Source organism: Adiantum capillus-veneris, chromosome 17 (assembly GCF_014529385.1).
Source record: "Adiantum capillus-veneris isolate H3 chromosome 17, ASM1452938v2, whole genome shotgun sequence".
Classification (NCBI taxonomy): Eukaryota; Viridiplantae; Streptophyta; class Polypodiopsida; order Polypodiales; family Pteridaceae; genus Adiantum; species Adiantum capillus-veneris.
Genome location: NC_140947.1, coordinates 36,064,454 through 36,086,978, shown reverse-complemented (window position 1 = coordinate 36,086,978; position 22,525 = coordinate 36,064,454). Strand labels below are relative to the sequence as shown.

Below are 22,525 nucleotides of genomic sequence, written 5' to 3'. Positions count from 1 at the left end.
GAGGGGGGATTGGCTCCATATGAATCCGATCCTCAATTATTGTCATGTTCTCTAAACTCTCTCTTGCAAAATTGTTATTCGTGCCAGGTTAACTAAGTACCATGTTTATGTTGCTACCATCATTTAAGTTCACCCGCTATGCTCACAAAGTAATCTCGCAAAAGTGCTTCATCTAATTCCCTAATTGCGCTACTCTCAAAGTTCATAGGCCATTCCATAGGTTGAGTGTTGCGCGATTGTAAATCGAACACTCATTAAGATTTTGTACGACATTACATCTGATCAAGCAGTGTCCTAAGTTAAAGGCCAAAGAGGCTAAGAAGAAAGAGGCTAGTTCCACTACTAATGCTCGTTCAACTACAAATGCAGCTATTGTTGAGTCTTTTGTGAAAGGAGACTCTGATCCTGATGTTGATGCAGAATGGGCTTTTAGTGCAGAGTGCACTTATGATCCTTCTGTCCATGATGCATGTTTCTCAGTTGCTACAGATGCTCAAGTGTGGTACTTTGATAGTGGTGAGTCGAAAAGATTATGCTTACTACCGTAAATGGTAGTTCTTTCACACTTGTTGATTCACTTTAGGTACCTGGGATCAAGAAGAATCTTTTGTCTGTATCTGCACTTGCTAGACTTGAACTTGTAGTCAAATTTGTGGATGACATATGTACATTACATGATCTCGGTTTCAATGATGAAATTGCTGCATCTGGCATTTTATGACGTGGGTTGTATAAGCTCACATTGTATGACAAGTGTGGGAAAAATTTTGCAAATGCAATTGTGGATTTTAAGGCTATTTCAGATACAAAAATTTGGCATGCACGTTTTGGACATCTAAATTTTGATAGTTTGCTGCGTTTGTAAAAATATGATATGGTTGCTTCTTTGCCGCCCCTTGAAGCAACTGTCAAACATGTTTGTGAAGGCTGTATTTTGGGTAAGATGTAGCATTCAAAGTTTCCAAAGGATGGTTCAATTAGGGCCACATGCAAGTTGCAGCTTGTACATAGAGATGTTTGTGGGCCCATGCAAACTCCATCCTTGTGCAATTACCTTTACTTCATGAATTTCATTGATGATTACTCCAGGCATGCATGGGTGTATCCACTTAGACAAAAATTCCAAAGTGTTTATGTGCTTTAAACAATTTCTGGCTATGGTTGAAAATGTCTTGAAATGTACTATGGGCACCCTCCGTTCCAATCGAGGGGGGGAGTATATGTCTCATGAATTTAATGCATTTTTGGCTAATCGTGGGATACAACACCAACGTACAGTGCCTTATACGCCTCACCAAAATGGTGTTGTTGAGAGGAAAAACAGGTCACTTACGAAAATGGCATGATGCATGGTCAAAAGTCAAGCTTTGTTGCATTCGTATTGACTTGAGGCCATCACGTGTGCCACTTATGTCCTCAACAGGTGTCCTACAAAATCTTTGCAGTCTATCACTCCATATGAAGCATGGCATGATGGAAAGCCTTCTATCGAGCACATGCGCGTTTTTGGCTATTTGGCATATGCTTTGGTGCCACAAACACAACGCAAAAAATTAGATGATAAGGCTGTCAAATGTATTTTTGTTGGTTATAGTTTTGAAAGCAAAGGTTACATGTTGTATCATCCACAAAATAAAGCACATCTTGGGTTCACGGGATGTTGTGTTTGTGGAAGATTCTGTTCAGCCCTTGTTGTCATGTACTAGGGACAATATGTAAGCTCACAGGACATTTATGACACTTTGTTGCCTCCTTTTAGTGGTGGAAGTTTGATGTAAATTCCAATGAGGCAAATGTACAACATATGGCATTTTTTGAAAATGTTACAGATCAGCCTATTACTGATGCAGATGTACATGATGTCCTTGATGAGGAAAGGGCTAAGAATGAGCAGGCTATAGGTATGCCTAAATGGTTGGTGCATACTTTGCGTGACAGTAAATTGGATGCACCTTTGTCTACTTGTACTTGTTCAGGTTTTTGCCATGCATCTTATGCATCATATTGTTATGCTTTGGCTGTGATTAGTTATGTGATGTTGAGGAACCTCTGTCTTTTAATGAAGCAGAAAATTCAAAAAATTGGATGGCTGCCATGCAATCAAAATATGATGCACTTATAGAAAATGACACATGGAATTTATGTGATTTGCCTCCTAGCAAAAAGGACATTGATACAAAATGGGTTTACAAGTTGAAACACAAGCTGAATGGTGAGATTCATCGCTATAAGGCTTGACTTGTTGCAAAAGGTTATGCACAATAGAAAGGCATAGATTATGAAGAGACTTTTGCTTCCACTTGTCGTATGACTACTGTGTGTTTTCTATGTGCATTGGCAGCTCATTTTGGTTGGGATGTACATCAGTCAGGCATTGTTACTGCTTTCTTGAATGATGACATATTTGACGAAGTGTATGTAACGCAGCCTCGCGGTTTTGTCATTAAAGGGCAGGAAGATAAAGTGTGCATATGTAAGAAAGATTTGTATGGGTTGAAGCAATCTCCTCGTGCTTGGTATGAGAAGGCTGACACTCATTTGGTCATAGGAGGCTTTCGTAACAGTCCAACAGAAAGCACATTGTATGTAAAGTGTGAGGGTGATGCACTTCTCATTGTGGTTCTCTATGTGGATGATTTGTTGATCACTGGACCAAATGAGAGACATATTGCTGAATTTAGGGCTGATTTGAATGCTACTTTCAAGATGAAAGATTTGGGGTTGTTACATCATTATCTAGGCATACATTTTAAGAAGTGTGATGGTGGTATTGCCTTGTGTCAAACAAGTTACATAGAGACATTACTATGTAAGTTTGGACTTGAGGATTGCAAACCTATTGCCACTCCCATGGAAACAGGTTTGAAATTGAGTCTTCATGATGCTGATGATTCTACTGATTTTGTTGATTCTTTTGATGCCACTCTTTACCAAACTGATGTTGGATGCCTTATTTATGTATGCAAGATGAGGCCGGATATTCAGTTTGCAGTCTCACAGGTCAGCAGATTTATGCATAGCCCAGGGTCTAAGCATTGGCAGGCTGTCAAGAGGATTTTTCACTACTTGAGTGACACTTTACATCGTGGCTTGTTTTATCCCAAGAGGGGATCATTGCCGCGAGATTTACATGCTTTTTTGGACTCAGATTGGGCTGGTTGTTTTGACACACAAGTGTCCACAAGTGGTTTTTGTTTCATGCTTGGTAGCTCATGCATATCATGGTTGAGCAAGAAGCAACCTACTATGGCCACTTCCAGTTGTGAGACTGAGTACAAGGAGTCTTCACATCTACAATTGAGTATGTATGGTTCAGATGCCTTATGGCTGATTTGGGTGTTGGACAAGACACTAGAAACACTATCTACACTGACAATCATAGCGCTTGGAAGTTGCGAGGAACCCAGTTTTTCATGCTCGCACAAAGCACATTGAGGTGCATTACCACAAGGAGAGGCTCTCAGCAAGAGAGATCAGCTTGGCTTATGTGCCAACACAGGACAACCTTGTAGATCTGATCATGTCCTCAGGGCATGGCACTTCCCTACACTCTATGTGCCAGCTCTCGTTCACCGCATCACTCCCAAGGGGATTTGTTACCATATACATGTGGTAGTGATGTGTGTGAACACACTTAGGACCGTCGGGGTACTTTTTCCATCACTAAGAGGTTTTTTACCCCTTGCATTGTATATGCGCCCACCACTCCAGGGCTAACTTATCTTTCCATTGCACACTAAGTAATATACTCTTTGTTGTGTGTCTTGAGCTTCCTTCGTCTTCTCCAAGCTTGTGTGCTTTCTTGCGACCCTAATTCCAACAGATCGACTAGGAAAAACCTCTGTGCTTTGGATTGAGCATCAATACGTTTATCCTTCGATGGTTAACTTGGAAGCTTCCTACGAACCGTCCGCTTTCATTTTTGTTGCACTTTGTATGCCTTATCCATGGATTTCGGCACCTTGCCAATCTGGTTTTATGCCTTTGAGTTACCACGCGATAGGTTCAATCCCACAATGCCGCATGTGAGTTTTTCGCTTTAACCACTCAAGTCCATGTGTCATAATAAGTAATATCTAATTCTCCTAAATGATTTTCTCATGTTAAACTGATTATTTAATATGGGGAAGCACCAGGGGAGAAAAAGCTAGAATATTGTTTAAGCTGGCAGACCGGCCATAGTAGGGATCCAAAGGAAGGAAAATAGGGATCCAAAGGGGGGGCTATCTGCAAAAGATCAATGTGCAACTATGGCTTAGCAACTATGGCTTAAAAGACACTAAGGTTCAGCCTATTAAGACTTCCAAAATGCTAAGGTTTCAAAAATCAAAAGTTGTGTCCAAAGGTCAAACACTAGGGAAATTGGATGCATTGTGTGTGTCCCAAAAAGTCTTCACAAGTCCTACATAAGAGGGGGTGAGCCCTGGAAGTAGGGGATGAGAGAGAAACACACACACACACACTCACACACTCACAAGCTTCCTTTACACAAGGGGAAAGAGAGACACATGTCAGCTCCCTAGTCCAGATGCCCACAAGGTGTACTCAAATCCTATTGGATGGTCATGGAGGTGGACCAATGAAAATAAGGCTAGAGTAAATCTAGTTTAATTAATTTAAATTAAAAACACTTAATAAAAGAACAAAAAATAATTAAGCTCTCTAGAAGACTATTGGACAGTCTCCCAAGGGGTCCAATGAGCATTCAACAGCCCAATGGCTTGCCTGATTCCTATTGGCCAGGAGGCAAAGGGGTCCAATGAGAGTTTAGTTGCATTTATTAATTACCTAAATCTCTCACAAAAGGGAAAAGGGGGACACATGTCAGAAGGCTATCGCTTATGCTTCTTAATACTCATTGGCTAAGCCTAGAAAGGGCCAATAGGGTTGCAACATGAGCAAATAGCAAGATGAGTTGACCAAGAGAGAGAGGGGGCTGATTTTCTCAAGGCATTATCCACACACACTCAAAAAAACTCACGTGTGAAGCAAGAAGACTCTCTCTCTCTCTCTCCTCCTCAAGCTTTAATGGAAATCTTATCACCTACTCCAAGCTTGTGAGAAGGGAGGCCTACACCAACAACTCTTGGCTTTGTGATGCAAATCCAACCAAGAGCTAAGCTTCAATGCATGCTCATCTCCTCTACCATGCTAATTACTAAGCTAAGCTATGCTAATATGAGTGATTATGTGAGGAGATGTACATCTTTCTCGAAAGACTACTCCTTCTTCCTCTCAATCTACTCTCATACCCCGCTAGCTCTCACCATCTTCGAACGTGTGTGAGGTCTTGGGTTTGAGACCATGAGGGAATTGATGTTCTTTTTAATAAGTGTTTTTCTTAGTGCTTGAAGTTTCCATCTTCATTGCACTAGCTATTATTGAAGGAACACAAAGAATTGTATTGTAAAATGTCTCTCTTGATGGGAGAAACCATAATACAAAGCCTTTTAGAGGGGGGACCGGCTCCATGCAAATATGGTCCTCAACTGTTGTCAATAGCTTAATTTCTCTCTCTTTTGAAGTATTGTTCATGCTATCTAACTAGGTGTTATACTTTTTGTTGCTCTCTCCACCCAAGCACTCTTGTTATTCTCATTGGGAATCTATTCTAATGAAATGCTCACTATGTTCGTGCTATTTTCCGTTACACACAAGTTACTAGGCCATTAAATGTTACATTGGTATTAGAGCACAAGGTTTCTCTTTTCTTGCTCAAGAAGAGAGGTCCTCAAGCTATCTATAAATGGTTGGTATTATTAATTGCATGTGAGTGAGTAGAATAGGGATTTTTTAGCCTTGCAGTGCGCCTGCCTTTGTGCAAATAACGGGGCATCATCATCGAGAGCTATGGCCTTAATAGTGGATCCTACGGGGCTTGCCTCCTACGGCTTAACCACTATGGAGCTATTAGAAGCTTGACAGGAGCCAGTGCTATTTTGGTGTTGAACGACCCTCTCTTCTATTCCTTGCAATTAATGGTGTTTGAGCCACAGGTACAGTAGCTTGAGTGCTTTTTCTAAAGGGGTAAAGAGGAGTACCAACTAGGGATTGAAGTGCCAAAGTACACCTAAAAGTTGTTAGAATGGCTGACATAAATAAGGGTAGTTGATCAAGACATTGTAAAGACCGCATTTTGCACTACGTTTGGTCTTTACGAATATATAGTCATGCCTTTTGGCTTGACCAATGCACCAACCACATTCAACCGCTTGATGGAGAAGCTATTCAGGCCTCACCAAACCTTTACTAGAGTGTTATTCGATGATATCATCATCTACTCTAATTCATTAGACAAACACAAGCAACACCTCCAGGTAATATTTTGAGTTCTAAGAGAGAATAAACTTTATGTTAATCAAAAGAAAAGTGAATTTTTCTTGCAAGAGATTCAGTATTTAGGTCACATTATCCCTCAAGATGACATCCAAATGGATCCATCAAAGTTAGAGGTAATAAAAGGATGGCCTAAACCAAGGAATCTTCATGAACTAAGAAGCTTTATGCATACTATAGATGCTTCATAGAAAAGTTCTCACAAATTGCAGGACCATTACATGACCTACCAAGGAGAACAATGCTTTCAAAAAGCTTAAAGAAAAGCTTATCTCTCAACCTGTGCTTACACTACCGGATCTCTCAAAGCCATTTGAGGTCCAATGTGACACTTGTGGTGACTGCCTTGGAGCTGTTTTGCTCCAAGAAGGGCATGCCATAGCCTATGAAAGTCGAAGGCTCGACCCTGTTGAGCAAGCTCTAGGCATATATGAAAAGGAACTCCTTGCAATTCTACATGCCTTAGACTCATGGAAGCACTATATATTGGGGACTCCTTTCATTCTGTGAACGGATCACCAAAGTCTTAAGTACTTCATGATGCAGACCAAGCTCTCCGACAAACAAATGAGGTGGGCAAATTCCTTTCGCGATTTCATTTTCATATTGCTCACATTGCTGGAAAGCATAATCAAGTAGCCGATGCACTCTCAAGACGACGGAGAGTGAATGCGGTTTCCATAGAAACTCACAATGATCTATCTTTTATGATAGATGAGTATGCTATTGATCCCGATTTTAGAGATGTGATTTCAGCCCTTGCATTAGGGAAGAAAGAGGAACCATTTACCTTACAAGATGGTTATCTTGTCTATGGCAATATACTATGCATTACTAACTCACTACGTGAGAAAGTAATATATGAATCTCATGCTCCTCCTTATGCGGGGCATAGAGGGATTCAGTCTACCTAAAGGGAATTGAAACATATTTCTATTGGCCTACCATAAAAGCAAACATACAAAAGTATGTTTCTAAATGTGTGGTATGCCAAAAGACGAAGTTTGATAGAGGGAAGCAACCTGGAGTGCTTCAACCTCTGCCAGTCCCTAATTCACTGTGGGAGAGCATATCCATAGACTTTATCTTTGGATTGCCTAAGCCTATCCATGGGAATACATGAATATGGACGATAGTAGACAGGTTCAGTAAACAAGCTCATTTTATATCTGTCAAAAAGACTATCAAAGCCCATCAAATGGCAGCCCTCTTCATTTCACAGATCTTCAAGTACCATGGCTTGCCAATGTCCATAGTGTCGGATAGAGATCCTACAATGACCAGTAATTTCTGGAAGGGTCTCTTTGAGAATTTAGGGACAAGGATAAACTTCTCTTTGGCCTATCACCCACAAACGGATGGCCAAAGTGAAATAGTTAACCTAACAATTCTTGATCTACTAAAATCCTATGTAATGGAAGTAGATCAAACATCCCAATGGGAGAAGTACTTACCCTTAGTGGAGTATGCCTACAATAACACTGTACATACTTCCACGGGAAAAGCACCTTTTGAGGTAATTGAGGGAAGATAAAAAAGTCCCCTACTACTTAAGGTACACGGGAAGATCTTTGTTGCAGATGAATATAGCCGAGACCTACAAGAATATTTCCAAAAGATTAAGGATGTCATCTCTATCTCACAACAAAGGGAAAAGGCTACTGCTGACAAGCACAGAAGAGCCCAAGCCTTTAAAGAAAATGATTGGGTCTTACTCAAATTTCCCAAGGCTCGATTAAGGCACACGATGGGCAAGAATCTTACGAGACACCAAAAGTACTATGCTAAGTTAGCAAAAAGGTACTATGGTCCCTTCCAGATTCTTAGGCCAATCAATGAGATGGCCTATCAACTCAAGTTGCCCAGCCATTGGCTCATACATAATGCTTTCCATGTGAGCCTATTAAAGCCTTACAAAGGAGAGCCACCTCAAGACCCACTAGAGGTCAAGGACCAAGAAGAGGTGCTGCAGGCCAAGTCCATTCTCCGACATGAAGACAAGGTACTAAGAGGCGGTAAGATTATCCAACGATGTCTTATTATGCATTAACCTTTTAAAGATGCTAGATGGATGCAAGGCATACAACTAAAGGATAACCTAAACCTTGTCAATGCTTACGATGCTTCCCTAGAGTAAGCAAATGTACAAATGTTAAAAATGAACAAAGTTTTTTATAAGACTCTCTTTTTCTTTATTGTGCACAAAAATGAAGTAGTATGCATGCTTAGATCAAGTTTGCGGAGACGACGTCTCCCAAACAACAAGTAGAGCTTGTCACTCTACTATGGAAGATTGAAAGGACTAATGTGCAAACATGCTTGCGGCGGCAGCTTAGGCTCTCAAGCGCCAAATGGACTAGTCATCCATTCTGGAACGATGTCGTAGGGTAACATTGGGATCCTCTACCCGCTAGAAAATAGACTAATGAATATGCTTTATCTTCTCTACCCCATAGTCGAGGACGACTATGATTTCAAGAGAGAGGTAATGTCATAATAACTAATATCTAATTCTCCTACATGATTTTCTCATGTTAAACTGATCATTTAATATGGGGAAGCACCAGGGGAGAAAACGTTAGAATATTGGTTAAATTGGCAGACCGGCCACAATAGGGATCCAAAGGAGGGAAAATAGGGATCCAAAGGGGGGGCCATCTGCAAAAGATCAATGTGCAACTATGGGCTTAAAAGTGTTGGGGTATAAAGCCCAATGTGGTCGCCCATGTAAGTGGGCGGGCCGCCAGGTATGTACACATATTCTTTTGTTAAAACCTAATAAGAACTCACTATGCTCTACACATTACAGTAGAGCGAGTTCACCATATCGTTGTGCTCTTCTTCTCGCACTCTCTCTCTCGTTGCACTTTCACTCGTACTCCTTCAACTGGTATCAGAGCTCACATCGAGGCTCGGGGCAGCACTGCAGGAGGCTAGAGTCACCAGCTCAGATTGGAGTGAAATTCGACAGGCGAAGACACGGTCCCTAATCCTGTGGGAGGGCCCGAAGGCCTAGGTGTTCTCAGAATTTCATTCTGAGGTCATCTCGGCCACCGTTCGGCTTCGACAAAGGTCTGCGCAGGCCATTTTCGACTACGTGGTCTCGGCGGGTGCAGATCCGACTCTGCAAGTTTGGGGTTTTCGGCCTACGAATGCAGGTGCTGAGGATATCGACACTCCCAGAGTGTTGATTTGTGGCTGTCTACACATCGAAGGACGACTCACAGTTCTTGGAGGCGTGTCACATACGACACGGGCGCATCTACACACAGACTATAGGCGACATCCACTAGTTCATCAGGTAGCTTGTGTTTGCTGCTTGATATTCCAGATTTCATCCTGACATTGCAGGTACTTCCACATGGGATGTATTGTCAGAGATGATGTATGTTTGTTGAGGGTTTGCTGGATGTGAGTCACGCAGCAAACAACCGTCGCAGCGGTTACAGCATATAGTGGGAAATTTGTGGATGTATGACTTTGTGGGAAGTCTATGTATTGTCAGATTTACTGCAGCCTTTGTTGAGGGTCGAGTGAGGTTTTATTGAGCTGGGGGATTCTCGAATGTTGAGATCCTTTCGGTGATACAGGTCTTGGAGCGATCCCTCGAGCACCCTTAGATAGGCAGCTAGGATGTATTGACTGTGAGTTAGACAGTTGGGATTGCATCTTTGCTTTACTGCCGTTGAGGCATGGTCACAGTCTATGCTTACAGGACAGTGACAGGACAGTGAGAGACAATACAGGTGCAGGACAGGTTTACCCGCAGCTTACAGTGTCAGAGAGACAGTGTTTTTTGAGTACACCAGAGCCATTTTACAAAGGAGACTCTGCCGAAATTTATGCAGAATCTGAAGCTTTCTTGGTTCATTTGACAGGTTGATATTGGTTCAGAGGTCAATTTACAGGGGAAACTCTGTCGAATTTTTCCCAGGAAAGTAAACCACTGTGAAGCGTAGCTATGGCTGGATCACAGGACACTGCACTTTACAATATCAAGAAACTGGATGGAACCAATTTCCCATTGTGGAAGAAGCAGATTTGGCACGTGTTGGTACAAAAGAAGCAGATAAAACCTATAAAGCTCAAGGGGATAAGACCAGAAGATATAGACGAAGATGAATGGAGCGAAATGGATGAATTGGCACTTTCTACCATTATGCTGACTTTGGCAGAAAGCGTTTACTTCAATGTAGCAGACGAGATGTCGGCTTATCAAGCATGGTTAAAGCTGAGTGATCTTTATGAGAAGCACAGTGCAGCTTCACAGGTATACTGGCTTAAGAAGCTTGTTGACTTGAAGATGAAAGAAGGGACGCCTATGTTCAATCATCTGAATGAATTCAACACAATCTACAGTCAGTTGTCAGCTCAAGGTGTCAAGTTTGATGAACCTGTTAGAGCTATGTTCCTGTTGATCACATTGCCGGAAAGTTGGGACACTTTTCGCACACCTTTGAGTAATTCTGCACCTCCAGATGGTTTGAACATAGCAGGTGTAGAAGGAAGTCTGCTTACTGAAGAAACCAATAGAAAGACAATGGACAAAGGCAAAGGAACAGCCTTAGTTGTCAGGGGAAGGACCAAAGAAAAGTACAAAGGTGGAAAGAGGAATCAGTCTCGTAGCAAGTCCCGCAGTGCTAAAGGCAAGAGTGACATAGAATGCTACCATTGTGGCAAGAAGGGTCACATGAAAAGAGACTGCAAAGAATGGAAAGCAGAAAAAGGCAAAGAGAAAGCTGAAGACTATGGTGAGAAGAACAAGTCCTCATTGAAGATTCAAGAAATAAATGTGACAAACACTGTTGCAGAGGATGACAGTCTAGTGTCAGGAGACATCTACTTCTTGAAGAATACAATGGACTCAGCTCTTCTTACAGCATCTGATGGAAATGCACTGAGTGACTGGATTATAGACTCAGGGGCATCACTTCATGTGTCTCCAAACAAGGAGTGGTTTACCTCTTATGTGACTACTAAAGATCATGTTCGGCTAGGCAATGGGCAGACATGTGAGATCTTAGGTGTTGGAGATGTTCAATTGAAGTTTCAGAATGGCTCTTCTTTCACGCTGAAGAATGTGAGACATGTTCCCGCAATTACAAAGAGCTTGATCAGCACAGGTTTACTTGATGATGCTGGCTACGTCACCACTTTTGGACAGAACATGTGGAAGATATCCAAGGGTTCTATGACAGTAGCACATGGAGTAAACTCTGGAGGACTTTACATGATTTATGTATCAAATGTCTCTAAAAATGTTATCAATGTAACCGAGCAGCCGAATGTTTTTTTTGTGGCATAGCCGGTTAGGACATATGTCCAAGAAGGGAATGGAAATCTTGTCTCATTCTGGTTATTTGCCTGGCTTTTCATTTAATGATTTTGAATTCTGTGAACATTGCCTGTATGGTAAGCAAACACAACAGCCACATAAGCATAGAAGCAGTAGAAGAGATACACAGTTGGCACTTGTTCATAGTGATTTGTGTGGACCTATGCCTAACCTATCTCTAGGGGGAGCTTCTTACTTTATGACATTTATAGATGATTACTCGAGGAAAGTATGGGTTTACTTTCTCAAGCACAAGGATGAAGCGTTCAGTGTTTTCAAAACGTTTGTGACACTTGTGGAGAATCAGAGTGGCAAGAAGCTTAAATGCTTACGCACTGACAATGGTGGAGAGTATGTTTCAAAGGCCTTTCATGACTTTTGTGAGTCAAAAGGTATAAAACGTGAACTTACTGCTCCTTACAATCCTCCTCAAAATGGTGTTACTGAGAGGATGAATAGGACCATACAAGAGAAGGTCAGAAGTATGTTGTCTAATGCACAACTGCCAAATGGGTTTTGGACTGAAGCTGTATCAACAACTGTTCATCTTGTAAATAGATCTCCTAGCAAGGTTTTGCAGAAGGATTCAGTGCCAGAGATGGTATGGTCAGGCAAGGTGCCCTCATACAAGCATCTCAGAGTCTTTGGCTGTGAGGCATATACTCACGTTGCAAAGAAATTTAGGAACAAACTTGAGCCAAAGAGTAGAAAGTGCATCTTTCTAGGCTATGGTAATTCTGGTGAGATGGGGTACAGACTTTGGGATCCCGAATCCAGAAAGGTTATCCGCAGCAATGATGTTCACTTTAATGAAGCCAAATATCATTCTAAACCAGAGAAAGTTGAGGAGATTAGAAGAGTTGTCTTCCAAGAAGATGGACCTGCACGTGCAAGACAAAATGTCAGGGCTCAAGAGGAGCAAGGACAGGATAGATTGGAACCACATGTTGTGGCTGAGCCTGAGCCACCTATTGTGCGTAGATCTGGACGTGTCACGCGACCTCTTGATAGGTTTGTTCCATCTATGAACTATGTCACGTTTACTGATTGCAATGAGCCTTCATGTTACAAGGAAGCAGTGCAAATGAAGGACTCCGGGAATTGGCAATTGGCCATGCAGTCAGAGATGACATCTCTGCATAAAAACCAGACATGGAAGCTAGTTAAATTACCACGGGGCAAAAAGGCTCTACCTTGTAAATGGGTCTACATGTATAAGATCACCGCTCATGATAGTCAGCCAAAGTACATAGCAAGGCTTGTTGCCAAGGGCTTTAAGCAAGAACAAGCCATTGACTTTGATGAAGTCTTCTCTCCGGTGGTCAAAATGACTACATTGAGATGCTTTCTTGCATTGGTTGCCATATTAGATTTGGTGTTGCACCAAATGGATGTCAAGACAGTGTTCTTCCATGGTGATTTAGATGTGGAAATTTACATGCAGCAGCCAGAAGGGTTTGTTGAGAAAGGCAAGGAAGATTGGGTTTGCCAGTTGTTAAAGAGTCTTTATGGCTTAAAACAATCACCGAGGGCATGGTACCATAAATTCCACAAGTTTATGCTTTCTCAAGGCTACAAACGTAGTGAGTTCGATCACTGCCTATATACAAAGAAGGCTAAGGATGGTAGTTGGTTGATCCTTATTTTGTATGTGGATGACATGTTGATTGCTGGCAAGCACTTGGAAGAAATTTCAGCTTTGAAGTCAAAGATGGCAAAATCGTTTGACATGAAATACATGGGTGAGGCAAGTCATATACTTGGTATGCGCATTGAGAGAGACAGATCAAAGAAGTTGATTTGGTTATCTCAAACAGAGTATATTGACAAGGTTTTGCAACGTTTCAATATGGAGAAGGGAAAGGCATTGAGTGTTCCATTGCCACCATATGTGAAACTTAGCAAACAAGATTGTCCTGTGTCTGAGGAAGAACTGGCTGAAATGGATAAGATTCCATATGCGTCTGCAGTGGGTAGTTTGATGTATGCAATGATTGCTACTCGCCCAGACATTGCATTTGCAGTGGGAGTAGTAAGTCGATACATGTCAAACCCAAGCAAGAAAAATTGGGAGGCAGTGAAAGGAATATTGAGATACCTGAAAGCTACAAAGAGTATGCGTATATGCTATGGGAGTCAGGAGCTAAGTGTAAAGGGTTTTACAGACTCAGATTATGCAGGTGACTTAGACAACCGAAGATCTACGTTAGGGTATGTCTTTACATTGGCTGGTGGAGCAGTATCATGGAGTTCTACATTACAAGATTGTGTTACTCAGTCTACTACAGAGGCTGAATATGTTGTAGCATCAGAGGCATGCAAAGAATCAATTTGGCTTAATCGACTAGTAACAGATTTGGGAATCAAAGAAGAGATGCCTGTGTTATATTGTGATAGTCAAAGTGCTATACAATTGGCTCGCAATCCAGTTTATCACTCAAAGACAAAGCATGTGGATGTGAAGTATCATTTCATCAGGGAAATGCTCGAGGATAAGCAACTTCAGCTTGTCAAAGTTCACACCACAGAAAATCCTGCTGATCTACTTACAAAAGGACTTCCCTCAGAGAGCTTTGCGCATTTTTGCAAGCAATTAGGTGTAGGGTAGTACATCACTTCTCTACATCTCTTGTATATTAGCTTGTATAGTAGCTTCTCTCACACTTAAAGTACCACATTGGACTTTAAGTGGGAGGTTGTTGGGGTATAAAGCCCAATGTGGTCGCCCAGGTAAGTGGGCGGGCCACCAGGTATGTACACATATTCTTTTGTTAAAACCTAATAAGAAATCACTATGCTCTACACATTACAGTAGAGTGAGTGCACCATATCGTCGTGCTCTTCTTCTCGCACTCTCTCTCGCGTCGCACTTCCGCTCATACTCCTTCAAAAAGACCCTAAGGTTCAGCCCATTAAGACTTCCAAAATGCTAAGGTTCCAAAAATCAAAAGTTGTGTCCAAAGGTCAAACACTAGGGAAATTGGATGCTTTTTGTGTGTCCCAAAAAGTCTTCAAAAGTCCTACATAGGAGGGGGCGAGCCCTGGAAGTAGGGGATGAGAGAGAAACACACACACACACACACACACACACACACACACTCACAAGCTTCCTTTACACAAGGGGAAAGAGGGACACATGTCAGCTCCCTAGCCAGATGTCCACAAGGTGTACTCAAATCCTATTGGATGGCCATGGAGGTGGACCAATGAGAATTAGGCCAGAGTAAGTCTAGTTTAATTGATTTAAAAACATTTAATAAAAGAACCAATAAGAATTAAGCTCTCTAGAAGACTACTGGACAGTCTCCCAAGGGGTCCAATGAGCATTCAACAGGCCAATGGCTTGCCTGATTCCTATTGGCCAGGAGGCAAAGGGGTCCAGTGAGAGTTTAGTTGCATTTATTAATTACCTAAAGCTCTCACAAAAGGGGAAAGGGGGACACAAGTCAGAAGGCTATCACTTATGCTTCTTAATACTCATTGGCTAAGCCTGGAAAGGGCCAATAGGTTTGCAGCATGAGCAAATAGCAAGAGGGGTCGACCAAGAGAGACAGGGGGCTGATTTTCTCAAGGCATTATCCACACACACTCAGACAAACTCATGTGTGAAGCAAGAAGACTCTCTCTCTCTCTCTCTCTCTCTCTCTCTCTCTCTCTCTCTCTCCTTCTCAAGCTTTAATGGAAAGCTTATCACCTACTCCAAGCTTGTGAGAAGGGAGGCCTACACCAACAACTCTTGGCTTTGTGATGCAAATCCAACCAAGAGCCAAGCTTCAATGCATGCTCATCTCCTCTACCATGCTAATTACTAAGCTAAGCTATGCTAATATGAGTGATATGTGAGGAGATGTACATCTTTCTCGTAAGACTACTCCTTCTTCCTCTCAATCTACTCCCATACCCCGCTAGCTCTCACCATCTTCGAAGGTGTGTGAGGTCTTGGGTCTGAGACCGTGAGGGAATTGATGTTGTGTTTTATAAGTGTTTTTCTTAGTGCTTGAAGTTTCCATCTTCATTGCACTAACTAGTATTGAAGGAACACAAAGAATTGTATTGTAAAATGTCTCTCTTGATGGGAGAAACCATAATCCAAAGCCTTTTGGAGGGGGGACCGGCTCCATGAAAATCAGGTCCTCAACTGTTGTCAATAGCTTAATTTCTCTCTCTTTTGAAGTATAGTTCATGCTATCTAACTAGGTGTTATACTTTTTATTGCTCTCTCCACCCAAGCACTCTTGTTATTCTCATTAGGAATCTATTCTAATGAAATGCTCACTATATAGGTTCATGCTATTTTCCGCTACACACAAGTTACTAGGCCATTAAATGTTACACGATGGGCTTCCTTGTCCTTCGATCCTATCCTTTCTTATTTGCTGCCAAATCTAAAAAAATTTCCAACTCTAACCTTGGGCCATGCTTGGACCTTGACATCTTGGATGCTTTTACTTCGGCAGTCGACAGACTGCACCTTGCATGCCTTGCATGGCTAGTGCATGTGGAATGTTGAATTCAATGTATGATTGCTTGTTGAATCCTTGCTCCTATGCATGAAAAAGTAGCCAATCGTGGTCTTGTGCATGGCGACATCCCTTGGACGTCTTGAAGAGTCGAGGCTTGCAGGCCATGTCAAAGCTACCAAATTTGCCGACTCGAGCTATGGGCCAAAGCCTGGGGAGGGGGGGGGGGGGGGGGGGGGGGGGGATTAGAGCGCCCATCTTAAAAAACCTTGAGAAGGAAAAGATATGGCATCGCAACAAAGTAATGGTGTAGGGAAGAAAGCATCGCAGCAACTCGTTTATCGCGTGGATGCAGACGTCGCAAAAGCGATTTATGCTCAAAACAACATGGCGATCCCTTTTAGGATCATCCCCATCGATTTTTGATCAGGTCGACCCAGCCCTGTTTATATGCAAGCGATGGTTCCCGCCTTAGCTCCTTGACTTCGTGCTTGGAATCTTTGCTTCCCACGTTGTTATGATGCACCCTTTCTTGACCACATCCCCATGAAGCTTTTGAGAGAGAGCGAGCGAGAGAGAGAGATAGAAAAGGTAGAGAGCTTTGAGAGAATTCATGCACCACGCCTTCCATGTCGTTTCTCCCCTCCTCCATGGCTACCCTACTCCACCTTGCTTTGATACCAATATGAGACAAAGGGGATTGGCTCATGCAAATCACCACCCAACGATGCCCTATATAGGCCCGTGGCAATGATATTTATAGCACCCCCTTTACCACATATTCGTCCTGCCCCTTGGCTTGCCCAATCTTACCTTAGGCCTGACAATTTGTAAGTTGAAATGGGCTACATATCAAATAGAGAGAGAGGGAGAGGATATGTGTATTGCAGAATGGGATAAATATGGAGAGAGAGAGAGAGAGAGAGGAGTTATTATGCATGAAAGAAAGCAACTTAGCGCAGAACAGAAGTTTGTATATTGAAATGGGCTACAAATCAAAAGAAAAAGGACGCCATAGTCTAAGCAAGAAAGAAAAGCATCAAGCACCTCTCTCTCTCTCTCTCTCTCTCTCTCTCTCTCTCTCTCTCTCTAAATGAGGGCTTATGTAGAAGCTGCTGCTTTGATTTAGGTGGGTAGGAGAGCATGGGTGGGTGGGTGATTGCAGTAGATATAGCAAGTACCCAAGCTGCTTTCATTCATTGATCGCCCTCGCCCAGGAAGCGCGCTTTAGTGGTTCTATAGCCCAAAGGGTCGCTTCCCAGCGATAAAACTCATAGAAGTTATATCAGCTCCTCCCTGCAGTGAGCGATGGTGGAGATACCAGAAATACGTGCCCTCCTCGCCAACTCTCCGCCAGAATACAAGGCACTAGCAGCCCTTGCAGTAGTGGGCGTTTTCTCGCTTGTGGGCACTCTCAGCAGGCTCTGCACCTGGTTGTGGCGCTACTTCCTCAGGCCCGGCAAGAATCTAAGTAGATATGGTTCATGGGCTGTTGTCACGGGCTGCACAGATGGCATCGGCAAGGGCTTCTGCTTTCAGCTTGCCAAGCGCAGGCTAAACCTCATTCTTATCGGTCGCTCCCAGGAGAAGCTCGAATCCTTGACCTCAGAGCTTAAAGCCAAATACAAGAGCGTGCAAGTGCGGACAGTCTTACTTGATTTCACCCATTCTGACCTTTCATCGGGATTTGCGCAGATTGAGCAGCTACTCTCTGAGCTGGATGTTGGCATCCTTGTCAACAATGCTGGTCTCTCCTATCCTTATGCGCGCTTTTTCCATGAGGTTGATGCAGAGCTCACAGCCAACATTCTCCGTGTGAATGTGGAGGTGATCGTTCGCATGGTGCAGATCATTCTACCTCATATGCTCAAACGCAAGCATGGGGCTATCGTAAATATTGGCTCTGGATCTGCATCTGTGCTACCCTCGGACCCACTCTATGCGCTCTATGCAGGCACCAAAGGGTATGGCTTGTTTATCCTTACTAATGGTTTCTAATATTTGTCTGTCAATGTGCTGTGAAGTAGTCTTACATGTATTTGTATTAACTTATGCATCTCAATGCGTCAGTTCTGGTCATTTTCAGATAGGGTTATTTTAGAGGCAAGGGAATGGTATTTTTCAAACAATTGCATGCATGTGTTACTACATGTGGTTTTACATGGAGAGGTGCTGCCACCTGAATTGTAGCAAGAAGCTCTACTGGCTGGGTTATTGCATGTACATGTCCAACAACTTGTGTTCTTAGTGAGAATGCACACTATAAGAGTGGGGATGCTCTCTTGTAAACATTTTGCTGTGTGTTGATACATGTGTTGAAGGTTATTGCTATGGGTGCAAACTTACAAATGTTTTAGGTGTGGTGTTGTGCTTGTATATGCTTAATTATGCGTGGACAGGGCAGTTATGTTACAGTCATGTTGAGGGTGGAAAGAGGCCTGGTTGCACGTCATGCACATAATTATATGTATGTTCTGTAAGCATAAATATGGCCATCGATCATTACTAACGTGTTCTCCATAAGCATAAAATGTAACTAGTAGGACGTACCAGTGATCATGCAGTCTTACGTTCAGCTAGGGTTATTTCATACGGCCTTAGTAAAGCATGGAGCTGTTGGAAAGAATTGTGGACCGTTGGATGAAGCTTGTTGATTAGTACCACATGGAATGGCAAACCTTTTTTTCTTCCTTTTCCTTGTAAGAGGGGCGCTAACTAAGCACTATCGGATGTAAATGTAGGTCCCCATGTGTGAGATAGTCGACACTTGTTTTCCTATTTAGAGTATAAAGAGGACATCGAGTAGCAGGTCGTACTTTCTGTTTTTCATCCTCTCATGTAGGCCATTGTGACCTTTCACATTCTCACATGTCTTCTTGTGGACTAGTTTTTTTAAAGAGATGAGCTTTTGATACTTCAAAGACCTGTGACATTTTGATGAAATGCAATGTGCTTTGTAGGTTCATCGACAAATTTTCAAGGAACTTGTATGTGGAGTACAAGCACAGTGGGATTGATGTGCAGTGCCAGGTATCTCTTGGTGGCCTCTTCATTTTGTCAACTAGTTTCTTACCTTTGAAACTTAAATTTTTGCACATTTTGTGTTTTTTAATGTAGCTTCCATTGTATGACCTGTATATTGTCAAGGGATTGATTAATTACGGGTTGGATGGTTGTCAGGCACCTCTGCATGTGGCAACAAAGCTTGCTTCTATCAGAAGATCGTCATTCTTTTGTCCATCTCCCGATACGTATGCCCGAAGCGCCGTGAAGTGGATTGGTTATGAACCTCTTTGCACACCTTACTGGCCACATTCTCTCTTGTGGAAATTGGTGAACCTGATTCCACATTCTTTGGTTGATACGGTTCGATTTCAGTCCTGTATGGATGTAAGAAAAAGGGGCAAAGCCAAGGAAGCTCGAAAGAAAGACCAGTGATGTGATACTTTTGCAAGTAGCGTACTCTTATTCTATCCATGTGCCTTTGATGGCGGTGAGGAATGCTCGGAAGAATTTGTTTGGAGTGAAGAGTCTGAATTCCCAACCTGCTTTGTATGGAGTTAACTGGTTGATTGTTTTTGAGGTAGGGAGAGCTTTTCTTTCGTATAGTCATGTTTCAAATATTCTAGACAAGATTGAGATAAATCTTTGTAGTCCTGCTGCTCCAAAGCTTGATGAGTTTTATGACCTTCAACTTTGCTGCTGTGCTATTAGTTAAGATTGCACTGCGCGTAAGTGCCTACGTTTGAGTATCAAGTCTTGAGTTCCAGACTCATCGGATTGTTCCTATGATGTTAAAATCTCTCTTCTGGTGTGTGTGTGTGTGTGTGTGTGTGTGAACCTTTCGATCAACCAAGTGTGCTGGATTGGTTATCCCAGCTGCCTCTGGGGTATCAGGTCTTGTGTTGAAAACTCGTGGGATACATCTTTGAGGTCTCTTGGGATTGGTCTTACTATGTGAAAATCTCTCCTCTTTCTTATAATTATTTGGACCTTATGAAGGTATACTCACTATGTCGGTTGGCTTGATATTCTGTTAAGGTTGCTGGCTGATTGTGGCTTGAAGATGACCACATGTTGTGAGAAGTTCAGTGGAGTATGAAGAGAGACTGAACCTGCTTTCATATCAATGTCTATTATGAGTGGTAGCAAGGATGTTAATGTTTGCACCCTCTTAGTGTAAGTTTTGTTGATTGGTCAGTTCTCTCTGTCTGTCTTATTTTTCAACTCATTATGCAAAACTTAAGCTCCCATTGTTAACCATTTTATCTTACGACGTTGAAACTTTCTTCCTCCCCCGCCCCCTCTCTTAACTAGAAGAGGGAGCTGGCTTAACCTTTCTAGTACTCGAAGTGTAATCTTAGTTCTCTTGTTTGTGTCAACTACAAGTAGTAGAGTTTGTTACATTGCAAGATTGCACATTGAAAATTCTCGATTCACACATGGGAAACAGTAGCTATGAGCATAATTTCAAGATTCTATGTGAATATTGTAGTAAATTTTTAAAGAAAAACGGGATTGGACTATCTATAGCTTCATGTGTATTTGTTTCACACAAGTTAATGTTTTGACTCAGTTTGTTTGACAAAATTTGGATTATATAATCTATGTAAAGATCGAATCCCCCAAAAAGAATTTGATTGATTTTAACCTTGCCTCTTAAACAATATTTTGAAAATTATAATTTGACATATTCATAGAAGACATGAAAACTACTTTTCAAATTGATTTTTCCTATTGAGTGTTATTACCTATTAGAAATGATTCCTTAACATGAAAAATAACTCTTTTCGAGAAGCTATTGGCCTTTTTATAAAATTTTTAGAAATAGCTTGCATAATTTTGAGTATAGGATTTATTTTGACACAAAAAGGAATATTTCAAAAAAAATGTCATCAGGTTACTACGTAATGAACAATTTCAAAATTTTATTTTCACCCAAGCATGATTGTATCCCATGTTTTTGCATCAATTTTAAATTATGGTACACAATTAGTCAACACTAGTTTGGTACCAAAATAGGACATTTGTTTTTTTTTTATCAATTTAAATTAAATGTTACTTGCATTAAATGGTGTATTATAGAAAACCCTCTTGATATGCTTAAGTATATCAGTTAGGACTTTTAAAAATATAACCTTGTATTTTAGAATTCACCATGATCAAGAACTATATTCATCAAGTTGACCATCGTAAGACTGAGATTGATGCTTTGAAGAAATTGTCTTTAATATAAACTCAAGAAAAACCGTAGCAAACTTGCAAAAAAATTTGTGACTTTTTTACAATTGCGCTACAAATAATTAAAAGTTTCATGTGCAATAAAATTCACTTTAATGGAACGTTCTCCGTGCTTGATATTGCCATTTTAAGTGTATCTTTGTATACAAAAAAAAAAAAAGTTTTTAATGTACTTGTGAGTTTTAAAAAGTGATACATTGCTTACCCTTTCCATTGAGGACTGAAGGTGGTAAGTAGAAGGGCTTTTGTATGCAACAATTATTGGATTATTTTAAATATTTAAAACTACGTAAGAGAAAACTTTGATATTTTCATTCTTTGAAACATAAGCATTCAAAACCTCAAATAATACTAAACTTTCAACGTAGATCAACTAAATGTATCAAAAACTGTCATTGAAGCCAAGGGCTTATCGCACTATTTTTCTGATATGTATGCATCACATGCCAATACGATGGGATTCATTTTACTAAATCCTTGTTGACGCTTTTACTTTAACATTAGCTACTATGTTCAAGAAGAATTGAGGCTGGTAGATTGGCTTATGATCGTTGTATATGTCTACAATGGCAGGCGCTTACATCATTGGCTATATGCACAAGGTGTAGCCAATATGGATGACACTTTCTCTGGTAGCAAGTAGACATGGCCTAGCTATCAAGCAACTACTTCATGAGACAACATGAATAACCTAAGAGAGCCTCAAAGTAGGGGATCTCTTGTTTGAACACCTAAGAAAATTTAGTATGACTACCTCCTTTGGGGTGTTCGATATCCTTCTCTTTTGTTCACGGAGGGGTAAGATTCTTTCACGATCTAGTTGTGAATAAGATTCCAACTAGAGAAGATTTGTTACTTAGTTGCAGCATTGATTGTGTCCCTAAGAGTGGCATTTTTAGGATATGACCTAGCTAATACACAATCACTTCATAGGTGTTAAGGCTCACAATTTGATCTCATCCCAGTTTTGTTTTCAAGGAAAGAAGTCCACAATCTTCTAGGGTAGTGGACAAGTACAACCTCCCAAGTTGATTCCAATCACTGTATTAGACATGATTCTATTAAAGGGGTTTGGATTGCAAAGGCAACATCTAGTGTTACCATTTCAATACCACTTGTTTTTCACTAATCTTTAATTTAGTGTTTCATAGGT

The 22,525-nt window shown here is 41.4% G+C and overlaps 1 protein-coding gene across 1 annotated transcript; it reads left to right on the top strand.

Moving 5' to 3' along the window:
* The first annotated feature begins 17,280 nt into the window (after window positions 1–17,280).
* Window positions 17,281–19,904, top strand: LOC147437060 (very-long-chain 3-oxoacyl-CoA reductase 1-like). The gene is made up of 3 exons (XM_086486470.1): window positions 17,281–18,095; window positions 19,092–19,161; window positions 19,312–19,904. Exons 1-3 carry the CDS (start codon window positions 17,440–17,442, stop codon window positions 19,567–19,569), a joined length of 984 nt encoding a protein of 327 aa, XP_086342596.1. The 5' UTR covers window positions 17,281–17,439; the 3' UTR covers window positions 19,570–19,904.
* The last annotated feature ends 2,621 nt before the right edge of the window (window positions 19,905–22,525 follow it).

Excerpts from the sequence above, each read along its gene's own strand:
- LOC147437060 (XM_086486470.1), top strand. The coding sequence starts at position 17,440 with ATGGTGGAGATACCAGAAATACGTGCCCTCCTCGCCAACTCTCCGCCA. Across the intron at positions 18,096-19,091 it reads CTCTATGCAGGCACCAAAGG|GTTCATCGACAAATTTTCAA; the intron begins GTATGGCTTGTT and ends TGTGCTTTGTAG. Across the intron at positions 19,162-19,311 it reads GGATTGATGTGCAGTGCCAG|GCACCTCTGCATGTGGCAAC; the intron begins GTATCTCTTGGT and ends GATGGTTGTCAG.